Source organism: Phaethon aethereus, assembly GCF_964289735.1.
Source record: "Phaethon aethereus genome assembly, chromosome: 13".
In the NCBI taxonomy this organism is placed as follows: domain Eukaryota; kingdom Metazoa; phylum Chordata; class Aves; order Phaethontiformes; family Phaethontidae; genus Phaethon; species Phaethon aethereus.
This window is the reverse complement of record NC_138589.1, coordinates 5,336,858-5,350,750: the sequence shown is the minus strand read 5'-3', so window position 1 is coordinate 5,350,750 and position 13,893 is coordinate 5,336,858. Positions and strand designations below refer to the sequence as shown.

Sequence of the window (13,893 nt, the reverse complement as noted above, 5' to 3'; positions counted from 1 at the left end):
AGTGCTTTTGAAAATTGCACTGTAATATCATGAAAAATAAAATTATTTGTTTATTGTAGTTAAGAAAACTAATAGCACAAGTCCATTTCACTTTTGTTTGTAGATACTTGTGGTGTTTAGAATGTCAGACCTTTTGCCGGTGCTTTAAACCCCACTGTACCTATTGCTTGCTTCATGCAACAGATGACAAAAAGACAACTCTCTAAAAAGTTCAGGAAGAACACTTGAAAGAAGATAGAAAAGGTGATATAAACCCCTATTGCTAATTCTGAGAGCATTTTCCGTTGTGGTTTGTGTACTTTACCTAGAAGTAATATGTTTTGGGCCTTTAGTCCCTACTCCTTTCAGTAAGTATTGGCCAAGAATTAATTTAATTTCCTTCTACCTTGTATTTGTGATGTTTTAATAATCTGCAGCGACATGGGTATACAGTCACTCTTTCTCTCCTAGTGCTTTGGCACCTCACTGGTGCTCTGATAATTAGTTAAGTAGTAGAATTAGATAAGTATACATATGTTAGCTAAGTATGTATACTTACACATAGCCATTAGTCCATCCTTTCGCAGTCTAGACAAGCACAAGGCTTTCAGTGTTTCTGCTGGTGGTGCTCACGTAATTCAGCTGTCTACAAGAAAGCATACAGGTGAGGTGTGGACAGAGCAAGGACAGGGACCGAGAACAACAGGATCAGAGAGATAGGAGAGGAACTGGCAATAATCTCAAGCAGTGGAGAGGACTGTGCTGAGAGGGATGAATTTGAGAAAAGAAAACAGGATGGCAGAAGTCTGTATGGGGGAGGGACAGAAAGATCTATGACACGAACTTGCTCCCACAATTAAAAATAGAATATGCAGCATCCAAATTCCAAAATGTATCTGCTGTCTGTAAATAGCAGGAAAATCACTGAGAAGCTTGTCTGATAAGGGGATCCACATAGAGAATAATAGTCTGCATCTGATAGTAGAAGGGTGGTCAGGTGTTAAAACAATAGCATTAGTTTTAGGAGCAGTAAGCCTGCTTATTTCAGAATTTCCAAGTAAGCTTTGGCAAGTCCCTTAACCTCTCCTTACCCTTAGGTCTTTCTCTGTCAGTTACCAACTTTGCAAAGGTCTTGCATGGGTAAGTGTATTAAAGCACCAAGTACCTTAGATGGTTTTGTGGTGTTTGGTTTTGGGTTTGGGTTTTTTTTTTTCCCTTTTTCCTGCAGGTGTGAGGAATAGGGATCTGTGTTAAATAAAAAGTCCGTTTTATAACTGTGTTTTACACAAGGTGCGTTATATGAAATTTCTGTAGCTGGAGAGTGTGTGACAAATAACTGTATGCATTTGCAACTGATCAGATCATCTGCTAAATGTTGTGACTTCTTAGTACTTCATCTGTAAATCTGACCTCCAAATTATTTAAACAGACAAAGTTGATAACTCTGTTTTCCAAGTGGCTTTGGCCACTTGAACACAATCATACATTTGATAAATTTCTTTTAATAAATCTTGCCTCAGCTATAGTAGCCCTATAATAGGATCTGGCCGTAAGGTGACAGATGATTCATTGGGAAGCGGCAGGCAGAAAGTAGCAGAAGTAAAAGAATAAAACAATCCATTTAAAAGGAATACAGATTTTTGCCATATACTTGTACGCAGGAAATTGTCTCCTTGTTTCTTAGGTGATCCACCTCAGAAAGAAAAATTAAGTTATTTTTTCCAGTATTCAAATACCAAGTGTCTGTTACCAGCCAACTTGTGCTCCTTAGAGTGCAAAGAAGCCCTTTGCAATGTTGTCAGTAGTTTGGGGAAACGGATTTAGGCTTTGTACTGCCTGACGTGCAAGTGATTATCCACACTTGCATAGTGACTGGTGGCACAATGGTATCCTGTTAATACAGGTAAATATGAATACCTGTAATGCAGGTGATTAGGCTTTGATTGAGAAAATTCTCTTGGTCAGGATTGCACTCTAGCATGCATTGGATGTCTTAAGTTTTTCTTGATTGTTTTCTAGAATTACTATTTTAAGTTTGGATAATTTGTAGTGTTTTAAAACTTGTAAACGAGTGAAAAGCCTGATCAGACTTCAGAAAAATAGTCTGTGCAAGTGACAGCATTTTTCATGGACCTGGGAAAGCTTTGAGAGAGCAAGAGTCATGTAAGCAGAAAATTGTTGGCCGGTTCTCAAAACTTGTCTCTTACCTAGCAGTTAGTTAATTGGCATATGCAGCTCATAAGTATCCATATGGAAGGACAAACTTTTAAGAGGGAGAAGGGATTGTGTGATAGTTCTTGAAACTGTGTACTAAATACATTTCTAAGTTGGTGCTAAGGGTGACTCAAAATAAAAAGTCACTTCTTGTGCATTATACAGTTCACGTAAGTTTTGTGGGGTTTTGTTTTTGTAATACAGATTGAAATGAGATGTCCCTGCCATAGTTCTTCTGAATTTGTGGTGAGATGAGGGCCCACTCTTTTGTGTCAGAAAAGACACCATGTTGGCTTTTACCTCACCACAAATTCAGGAGAATTGTCGGACAAATAACTTGCCTGCATGCAGTTTTCCAAAGCAGGACTGGTACATATATTCCTGCTTCTATGTGCATGTATTTTATGTGATGCGTAATACTGGAGAGGCTGCCTTTTGGTTTTCCAAACCTTATTGATCAGTGTTTAGTCATGTAAAACTGATGTTAGCTCAATATGTATTGTATTTTACCTAAAACCACGAGAGTGCTACGGTAGTTTTGAAACGGCTGTCCAAGGAAGGTAACAGTTTTAGTTTGTCTCTAAAACACATGTGGTAATCTGGGTGTAGTGTTCTGTATTTGAATAAAAACTTTTGCTGCCAAACGTACAATGGCCAATTTAACAAGAGTGCTTTTTCTTCTCAATTAATACATTTTTAGAAGAAAAAGAAAAGCAAATCTTTACTGTAATCTTTTAAGACCTAGAATGTATTTTTTCAAATATCCTTTGAGACATGCAATCCATGAAGCTTCAACTATTTTTGTACAATTACAGTTTTAGATTAATTATAAACTCTTAAATGAAATTACAGGCTTCTTTCTAAGAGTCGTAAAGGATTAGAGACACTTGGAAGCAATTTCAAGGGGGAGGTCGACGATGAAAGATTTGCCAGGGGTTTGAATGAAGGTGCAAATCAAAATGTAATGCTTTTAATGCTGTATTTGCTACATAAAACACACTGCAATGAATGGGCACTGAATGGGGTGGTAGAGGTTTTTAGGTTTGTTTTCTGTTGCAATAGTACTTGAAAGTGATTGTGATATTTAAATATTGCCGTGTCCAGAGGTAATATTGTTCTGTGGACCTTGCAAGACTTGGCTCTATGCAATTTAACCCTTGTATATTTATGTACAAAATGGCTTTTTTCTATGTTCTTTTTGTTTGTGTTGGAGCGTTTTTTCAAGCTTTTCAAATTCATCTCCAATTACAAGCCTCATGCAAATAGAAGATAAGCCTCCCATCTAAACTTTCTCATTGGGAATTCAATCCTGTTTCTTAACACTTGTCTGCCTATTCCTTACATAAATTCTTTTTATTTATTTTTATAATAAAAATTTATTTTTATTTAAAAATTTAAATTTGTTTTTATTTTTTTCAAGTTTGTGACTCTATCTGCTGTCTGGGATATGAACTTTGTTAAAAGGTGCTTATAAAATTCATAAAAAGAAGACATAGTTCTTAGAGCTAGGATAAATTCAGTCATCTTTCTGAATTCTTATTTGTTAGACTTTTCTCAGTTTTGACGTTTCAGACTTGTTGCACGGTGAAGTGAAAGTTTCAGTGCATATCTTTTTTCAGTAATAAGGAGAATACCATTAAACCTCACATACTGTGTTCTGTTCAGTCTGATAATCTGTAATTATGGTCAGAAGAGCATTTTCAAAAATCAGTAGGAATTTGGGATATCAGGTTTCATGTATGCAAATGTTGATCTCTTCAAGAGAACTTATATTTATGTGATGTAAGAATGAAGCTTGATGATTTCTCATCATGCTGTATTAAGATGACTGAAGCTGAGTTCCTTGGAAGAATAGATGTTGTTGAAAACTCCAAGGTAACTAGCATCTTGTAGGTCTCAATTCCCGTCCCCTTTGAATTTTGTCTATGAGGGTTTTTTGTTTGTTGGCACTTCAGGTCACCTAGTTTTCTATGTTTTTTTAGTCTCTTCCTACTAACTTCCAAGACTGTAACCCAGGAGTGATTTTACAGAAATTTTTGATTGAGAGGGCAGCATATTTTTAACCCCAAAACTGTTTGAATTGAAAGCACTTCATGAATGGTTTTCAACATAACACGTGGGTGGTGTTACTAGATCTAGTCTGAACTTTTCCAGAGGAATATGTTTCCTCTAAAAAGTGCTAATTTGTCAGAATTCAAGCGTTCTTCAGTTATGATGATTTTGATGAAGCTCTGATGGCAACCAAGTAGATTCCATCGACAGAGGTTTGTGGAGTGGTTGGTTTGCCAGTTTGTGAACTTAAGTCCATGACAGCCCTCTGGCAGGCTACAAGAAAGTCACAAATGAAATGCTTTGGAGACAGGTCTTTGAGCAGATTGTGCTTTCTGGCTTCCTGGTTTCTTGGCTCTGAGCTGAAGGGAGAATTTCAGATAAGTTTCAGATAAAAAGATGAAATAATATGTCTTTTTCTTTCTCTTTGTTTGTTTCTTTTTTCAAGAAATACCAGTATTGTTTAGTGATTTTTTTTTTTTTTTTTTGAGAAAAGAGATTGTAATTTCTGAGTAGTCTGTTCTTTATAGTGATCCTCAACTTTGAAATAGTTAATTTGTTTACTTGAACTTTTCCTCTAAGAGGTGGGGAAACTGACACTTACAAACTGTATAAACTGAGAGAAAACTAATATGAATAGAGATCTCTGTAAGACTAGGACAGTGAATAGGTATCATGCTCTGCTAAACATTAGAGCTCTACGGAGATAGCACTATCTGAATGAATTCTCTATTTTTTTTTCCTTTAATTGCTGAACTTAATGTCTTTAATTTATATTCAGCTAGAATAAGTTTTATTAAATATAATTTTTCCCTGTACTTGAGGTTTTCTAATCTGTCCCTAGATGATCTCAATATGACACATCAGCACTGTGTTCTGGCTGGTTTTTCACCTCGATTCAGCTCAACTCACAGAGTGGCAGATGTAAGTATCAAAGTGGATTGCTGTGTGGTCATTCGTAAAACTAATATTCTGGTACCGTATATGTAGCATCATGTTGTCTTATCCAGAACTGTGGTTCACAGTTGTGCGCATGACTCAGACTGCTTTCTTGAACAGCTGATGTTTGTCTCTTTTTGGATCGAGATACACTTGTTTCTGTATTGGTAGTTTGCCTAAACTCACAGTTAAACCTATAAGATATGAATTAAGAATGTGCCACACCACACGTCATGGATTACGGAAGAAATGTAGAAACAACTGTATTTTTACATTTACAAAATTAAAACATTTCAGTTTTTTAAAACTTTTTTTCTGTGTTGACATCCTGGTCCTAGCTGAAATGCAGGCAGTATTCGTGATGAGATGTAAATACTCAAAACACGTCAGTGGTGTCCACTGGCAAAAATGGCCTTTAGGAGGTCAGGACAACTAAGAGCAGATATGAATATTCTTTAAATTGGATTCTTCTGTGCGTCTGAGGATTGAAGAAGCAGAGAAGTGATGCAGAATCCCTTCTCTGAGTTGTTCTGAGGTAACAAGGCTTCAGCCTGATAGTCTCAAGTGCCTTTTTTTCACTAAGTCTCTCCTCCCTCTTCCTTTCCATGGTGTTATCAATCATTTTGTTTTCATAGTATTCTAATGGAAAAGCACACAGAAAAATAGAGTAGAATGTATTGTTAAAAGACATTTTAAAATACTGCAATTACCACTTTCTTCTTTCATAAAGGCAAAATATACCACCATTGTATCCATAGGCTTCTTTTTTTTTTCTCCATTCCTGCTCCTAATTTCTGCAGGAATGGAAATGAAGCAATAGCACCAAACATGGACATATCAGGCATATAAGCTGTAATATTAAAAAAGTGCCTTTATTTGCCAAACAAATGTATGCTCTGCTTGCTTGAACTGTGTTTTGACATAAAGTTGAAGTACACTGTACATTTTCAAACAAATAATTCTGTATTTTTCCTTTCTCATTTTAAGAGTGCTCTGACCAGTAGCTATCTGTTACTTTTGCAGGAAAACGCATGCTTGTTTTCACAGTATGAAAAGCTTCTCTATTAAGTGATTACGCTTTGTTTTTTTTAAACTGTTATGACTTCAAGTTTTATAGTATGTAACTTTTCTTTACAAAGAATATGAGACCAGGGGGTCCTTATTCAAGATTATTCCAGGAAATTTAACTAAAGGTACAGATATTTAATTGAAAATAATTAAAAGATGTAGATCTTCTTTCTTTTTGTTTCAAAAGCTTTTTTACATGTTTCCTTCTAATTTTGAAGGGAATTTGATGGGAAAAAAAAAACAAAACAGAAGTGCAAATTTGTATTGTTCATATTATCTATACCTTGTAAGTAAACAACTCGCTGACTGAACTCCATTTTAGTGTTTCTGGGAGCCCACAGAACTAGGCAAATATAACGGATTCTGAAATACTGTCAGAAACTGACCAGGAAGCAATGGAAAGCGTGGCCAAGTTTTTGTATGCCCGTCCTGGTTTCAGCCAGGACAGAGCTGGTTTTCTTCACAGAAGCTAGTGTGAGGATAGCGAGTGGCTGCGTGGTGCTTAGTTGCCAGCTGGGGCTAAACCATGACAATGCCATATTTGTAAAGTAAATTTAAAAGGGATTATTTTCTTTCTCCTTTTAATCTATGCTGTACTGGTCGGCTAGATGTTTGATATATTACACTTTTGCACAATTTGTATCAATAACCATGTAGACAATCTAGGGGCCATTACACTTTTGTTTAAGAGATCATGGCATAAAGTTATAGAAATACATCCCTTCTACTCCTTCACTTTGATTGTTTCAGAAGCAAATCGTTCAGTATATTTGAGAAATACTGTTCTGAAGCAGCTATTTATACATTTTTTTCTTGTATCTATATAGTGTTCAAGAGGAACATTGGAATACATATTTGGACAATGTGAACTGGCACTCCAGAATTTACAGACTGATTCTGATTCAATGGCTTTATCTTTGAAATCACTGGAAACTGCAGTTATAAAGCAAGTAGAAGAAATACATAATGAGGTGAGATGATCTGCATGGAAAATACTTCAGCCAGGTTCTCAGAGTTGCAGTCTGCTCATGGAATTAATGGCAATTAAGTGTGTTCAGCTGCTCACAAGGCATTGCTCTGTATAAGTTTGAAGTGTGTTTTCTGTGACTTTTTAACTTGGGTACAGTAATTGGGATTAACTTGGACTGATACTTTCATTCCCATGACGTTTTCATTTTCCTTCTTAAGATCCCTCTGCTGGTGGAGTAAAAGAGTTTTTTCAGTAATATTACACCAAATCTGATAGTGTGGTGGACGAACCAAACTACTCTAGCACTTTTCTAACACAAAGTTACACGAAATGTAGTCAAAACTATATATTGGGAGCTTAAAATGACAGATTGTTTAGTTGCTCTGGAAAAGCTGTCCTTCTACCTGAAACAAAACTTTCAGCCGTTCCTAACTGTAAAGCACTGATGAACATCTCTCTCAAAACGGCTATAGCAACCAATTACTACAAACTTCTGAACCACTTTTTGCTTAAATATCAGTGTGTTTTTACAGCACTCCTGTATTCAGACATTTTGAAAGAGCGGTTCGGTATTTCTACTAGGTATGATCACTGTTAGGAGCTATGTACTACATAGGTAATTTTCACTCCAGTTAGAATTTGCTGAGAAATACAATATTTTGTGTTGTTACTAAAACTTCGTAGAACGTGTTTTTATCTGTATTGTGTTTACCGTTGGTAAGACTGAGAATAGTGATGGCAAAAGATTTGCACTCTTGACTTTTAGCAGAACAGCTCCTAGAGCAATTTAAAGAAGTCTGATGCATGCAGGTTTTTACAAAACATTAATCAGGCTCAGTCCATAAAACTATACGCATATGTGGTTTGCACAGCTAGGGCCACATGCACAGCTGGTGTAAATTTGCACGGGTCCTTTAACATCAAAGACATGTGCCGTTTACATCAGGTGAGAGACTAGCCCCTGGTGTTCGCAGTCACCTGAATAATTTTGCTGTGTGACATACAGGGATGTTTCCTGTTATGCATGTGGGATATACTGTAACAGAAATCATTGTTTAACTTGTACATATTGCGCACTTAGATTCAGTAGACACGTTGGATCTATATTTCATTTGAAAAGAGAATACCCGCTCACCTCTTTTCTTTTTTTAATTCTTTTTTCCAAAAATCACCTCTTTACTTGAAGGATAAATTTCATATGTTAAAGTGCTATCTAAATTTCGTTTATTTACTGCACTAGTAAACAAAATTACTAGTGGCTTATCACTGTGGTAAATGCATGTTTCTTCTTCAAACATCACTGAAGTGAAAACGTACGGATCTGTGAGGCTAATTCCACTTTTTTCCCCATGTAAAACCTTCCCACCTTCTCATCACTCTGTAAGTCTGTGTATTTTCAGGCACTCATACAGGTTTTAGGTTCAAATTTTCTCAAGCAAGTGAAGAACAAGAATGTGTTTTGTTTCTCTGAAGAATCAAACTATTTACTGATGAAAATGAGTCTTCCATTTGATTGATATGGTCGGGATTTGGTCACTGGTTTTTGGTTTTTGCTTTTTTTCCCTAGTTTGTTAGTATTTTAAAACACAAAAGATAAAATTGCACAAACACTCAAACATAGAATTAATGAAGAACTGCCATCCAGTTCTGCCTGTGTATTTCTGTTCTGATATACAGCATTCTGTGCTAGTTCTAAACCTCCTGGTGATTTTTTTTTTTTTCCTATTCTTTTGGACCAGAGATCATGAGCTTGAAATTAGGTACTAGCCCTGTCTCTAGAGGAGGTGGTACGGTTGTGTTTTACTTTCAAGTATTGTCATAACTGAAGTTATTCACAGAGTTTAAGTCAGATAATTAGATGCAGCCATTGTTTTAGTTCTTTATCCTCCTAAAATTCTACGGATTTGGCGGGGGGGGTGTGTGTGTGTGTGTGGTTTTTTTACCCCTCTTGCTGGCATCTCTGAAGTAGTCATCAGAGATCATTAACCACAACAGAACCATCATGGTACCATCAGGCTTTGTGTGACTAAGCTAAACTATAGTAGTTTAGTGCAGATTCAGTCTGTGCTGAAATTAACTGCTGTGCCAAATGAGTTCTGGATGCATTATCTGTGTCTGCTAGAGGGAAAAAGCCTAAAAGCAAGTCTGAAAGAATGAGGTATGAGAATGTGCCTTCACTTTTGTATTCCTGGGCAGGAAAATTGACTTGCTGTGCTGATAAAGTGGGTTTGAACTGAAGACCTGAAGCTTAGGTGGAGTCTGGTTTTTCCATTTTTGTGGTGGGCAGAGAAACCTCTACAAGAGGTATGGGTGAATATCTGGGGGATGTCTTTACTGATCTTGCATTTCCCAGAGTTCATTTGTCAGAGCCCTGTCTTGGATGTCTTGGCAGAGGTATTCCTGTGGAAAACAGTAAGATGCTAACCTGAGGAGGTTTTTAGCATCTCTAGCAGGCAGCCAGGTAGAAGTTTAATATTTCTTTAGACTTAGCTTTTTTGTCATGGTCTCCCTCACTAAAACAGCCTTCAAAGGAATGTCTGCGTAATTGTAAGGTATGTGCTGTTTGTTAGATATGAGAGTCGCTTCACTCCCAGTATGTACTTTGCAGTTGTAAGTAAAGATAACCTTAATTAATGGTTTTCACGTGCTGCTTGTCTAAGTAGCTTATGGGCTTGAAGCCTGAACAAATACTTCGGTGGCAGGATATCCAGTGAACAGAGTGTAGCAGGGTGAACAGAAGTGATTACCTGGACAGCTGTGAAGTATGAGAGCCTAACAGTGCACGCATAGAGTTAGAGATTGAATGAAGTTACCTCTTTAAGCAATCAGACTGCTGTTTGGCCAGTAATAATTTATCCTGAAATAAATGGTCTTGCAGAGTTCACTGAATGTGAACCTCTTGCCCCTACTGAATCACACTTGAATTTCCAAAATACATACAGGTACTGGGTGTGTCCCAAACAGAGCTACAGGGGACCTGGAGAAACCCATTATCAAGGAAACACTTGTTAAAGTAATAAAACACTGCAGGACAGATCATGTAAATGCTCATACATATAAAAAATCTGCAGAAATTGTCAGCCTATTCTTAACATTTCAATGAAAATTTGTTTTCATTGCTCCGAGTAATGTAAAATCCCATAGTAGTTCATGTTGTGTGAGGTCGTTTCAAGGCTTCTTTATTTGCCAACACCAAACTAATAATCAGATGTTCTCTATGAAATAAAACACTGGAGGAAGTTTTTTAGTATCTGTGAGTTGTGTTGAAAATGTAGCAGGTTTCAAAGTAAGTACTCAAGTTTGAAAAGGGAGGGTTTTTGCTCAGATGTGATTATCAAATCCTGACTACCGTGATTAAAATTACAACTGAATTGGTTGCTTTGTTGCTTGTGAGGTACAGTCACTTCTGACTACAGCAAATCTATATTTATGGCAGCAGTGGATAAATTTGATGTGGTGAACGCACAGGGATGTAGAAAAGCCTGGGCTAGCTAAGTTGAAGGCATGTGGTGCTAGACACTGAGGTTGCTGCTGGGAAGGGGTAGTGGTGTACACAGCCAAAGGAAGGTTAATATGTTTTAGCACATCGCAGTCAGCTGACAGCATGGTTGGTGGCTGGCTAGTACAGAAGAGAGAAAATATAGATCACCTACATGTGTGGCATTTAATAACCAATACTTTTAAATAATTGACTGAGCAGCACTGCCTCACAAAATGTCAAATGCCAGTGTTGGCCTTTTACTACCCAGTATTGACTATAACCTAAAATTGACCTTTAATCATTGTTTAAAAGACAACTTGAAAATACACAAAGGTTATACATAATGAGGCCTGATTCTGAGCTTACTTGCACAGATGTAAGTCTTAAGTGAAAATTAATTAGGAGATTAAAATTGTTCCTAAAATACTCAGCATATATATTTTTATATGTTAACACGTTTAGACTTTGTCCTGTTCAGTCATGAAAAATGCTTCCTAATGATAATGAAAGTTAGCCCTGATATGTGGGAGTCTCCAAATAAAAACTCCGACAAAATCCTTGGCAAGAGCTGTTAACGTGAGAGTTTTGTCACAGAAGATGAATGTTCGGTAACTTCAGAGTACCACTAAGGCTAGAATTGAGCTTTCTGTCTCTCTCTGGTATTTACTGTTGTGTGTGTGTGTTTGTTTGTTTTTCCTGGTACAGCTCTTCTTGTTTGTGGAAGGAGGCAAGCCAGTAGGGGTGCCTTGCTGCTACAGGAAAAGATATTACTGAATTGAGTTCAATGAAAGCTAGAGGACACAGAGCTTTTAAGAGAGCTTGGAAAGCAGATAGCATATGTTCTTGTTAAAACATGTACTTAGTAATGGATGTGGTGAAAAAATTGTTCATGTGTTAATTAAAAATACCAAATAAACTTAGCATAACTGGAATCTCTGGAGTTTTTCAGCAAAACTAAGTGTTTATGTGTGCATGTATCTTAAAACAAGGATACAGGGACAGAGTAATCGTGTCACCATTGCCTTATCAAGATGATTCCCCCCCTGCTCCAGGAACCAACAGTTACCTGTTCGGGGTGATAGTTCAGAGCGGTCACTTGTCAAGCAGCTTGATGGCTAAATTGGTGGGAGAAATGGTTTTTCTCTCCAACCTTCATTTTATTAACTCAGTTTAGAGCTAAACTGAGACCTTGTGAGATGAATGTGGACCTGAGTTTGGGCGCCCTAGTAAGTGGCAGTCCACATCATTAAACAGCCACATGTTGCAGTTCCAGCTAATCCTGCAGAAAATTAATTAGCCTGTTGCTAAACTTCACTTCTTACACTCAAAAAGCAGCACTCATGTGAAGTTGTATATTCTGTAGAGGATCAAGATACATTTAAAATTTGCCCAAGATGCCAGGCTTGAATTTGACTGAAATTGCATAGATTAATGTAACAAATCAGTATGACTAGTCAAAAATCAGATCGAGTGAAATAGATTCTTGTCCTGATGAGCTGTATTGTAACATTGGTTTTAATTATTTTTTATTGTATTTTATTCGTTACTAGCATCATGTGATTCATTTCCTGAAACATGTTTGCCAGACATCATGCCCTTTCAGTGGCAGAGGCCAGAAAAACCAAAAAGAAGTGGGGGAAGAAAAGAAGTATTAAGTTCTTAAAACTAGTTGAACTGTTGATGTGCTCAGCCTTCCCAAAACTGTGTATACTGATTCTTAAGAAACCATAACTTGACCCTTCATAACTTGTTAATACTGTAGAGGAAGCAAACTTTCCTTCAGCTTTTTGTTAGGAAAGATGTCATCAAACTTCTGTGCTAAAAAGTCCCTAGACTTGCAGTCAGTTTTTTTGGAAATATTTTAAGATCTGTGTCTGCCAACTAATCATGTTGTTATATTTTACCAACACAGTTGCTTTAATATTCTTTTAATACATTTCAGATTTAAGTATCTTTTTTTGTAATCCTTAACATATATTGACCAAACATTTAGTTAATGTTAACTGAAACATTGGTTTTCAGGTTTCTGTAGCCATTCTGTTCACCCTTGCAGGAAAGAAAGCGTGAGGTGACAGCTTTGGGCAGTTTCCTTCATTCTTTCGCTTTGGCAGGTTATCTGTCTTTGCATCATCAGAGCCGAGCAGGGATAACCAAAAACTTCTTTGTGGTACAAATAATGATGAAAGCAGCTTTGAACTCGGTGTGAAATGTAACTGTTGCAACAAAGAAAATACAGAATTCTAAAGACTAGAACTACGGATTACTATTAAAGGAAAAAACATTTAGTAGAAATTAGGATAAATGGAATTCTTTTCCTTAAAGAACATCTGTTGAGTTACATATTTATATTATATTTTAGTAAGCTAATATTTCTCTCATCTAAAGTTGATGTCCATGTGCATACGAAATTTTTTACAAATGTTGCTATTTTTTCGGTCCTGGGTCGTGTGCCTTGCTCTGCGTTAGAGGCCTCTGATGCAACGGTAGGCCCAGCAGAGAGAGCGTGAGTGCTGAGGGACACGCCTCCTCCCCACAGCCAGGTCATCCAAAAGCTGTTGGCAGCCCAGCTGGTAACGGGCTTCTTGGGTCAAGTGTGAGATACTGTACTTTGTTATAATGCTACACTCTCCTTCCATAGCAATTGACTCGGCTGCATTCTAGCAATTTTATTACTGCAAGTTTTTTCCATCTTTTTTCCAAATAATTAACGTAGATGTTTATGCTACCATATGTTTTTATCTTGCAGGTTGAATTTGAGTGGCTTAGGCAGTTTTGGTTTCAAGGCAAGAGGTATTTGAAGTGCACTGATTGGTGGCTTAAGCCTATGGCTAAATTGGAAGATTTTTGGAGAAAAATGGAGATTATGGTAAGTACTAGTTTTATAGTTTAAAGCCTCTAGAGCTTAATTCTGAGAGCACTCACAATTATGTTTTTAATTGTACTGTAGTAACAGGATTTAAACTTTATTCAGAACATATGACAAGTAGAATCAATGTCAGCCTTCCACTGCCGCCTCTTATCTTTTCTCCCCCAGTAGCCAGAAGAAATGTGCGCAAAGTAAGATCCAAAAAACCGAGAGGAGCTTTTAGTTATTTCGTGACTTTGCTTGTTTTTTCAAGTTTGTCAGCCTCATAAGATGACTGTCATAGATTTACACTGCACCAATTGGTACGTGAAACTGTGCTTTGTCAAC

General features: G+C 37.0%; 1 protein-coding gene across 1 annotated transcript in view; it reads left to right on the top strand.

Annotated features, from left to right (window-relative positions):
• The window catches only part of FTO (FTO alpha-ketoglutarate dependent dioxygenase), a gene marked incomplete at its 3' end in the record, with an annotated part of 251,934 nt that overhangs the window by 64,249 nt on the left and 173,792 nt on the right, over positions 1 to 13,893 (top strand). The window contains exons 5-7 of the mRNA XM_082005743.1: positions 5,087 to 5,166; positions 7,077 to 7,220; positions 13,447 to 13,566. Of these exons, the coding sequence (XP_081861869.1) occupies positions 5,087 to 5,166; positions 7,077 to 7,220; positions 13,447 to 13,566 (344 nt within the window). The remainder of the gene's footprint in view (positions 1 to 5,086; positions 5,167 to 7,076; positions 7,221 to 13,446; positions 13,567 to 13,893) is intronic.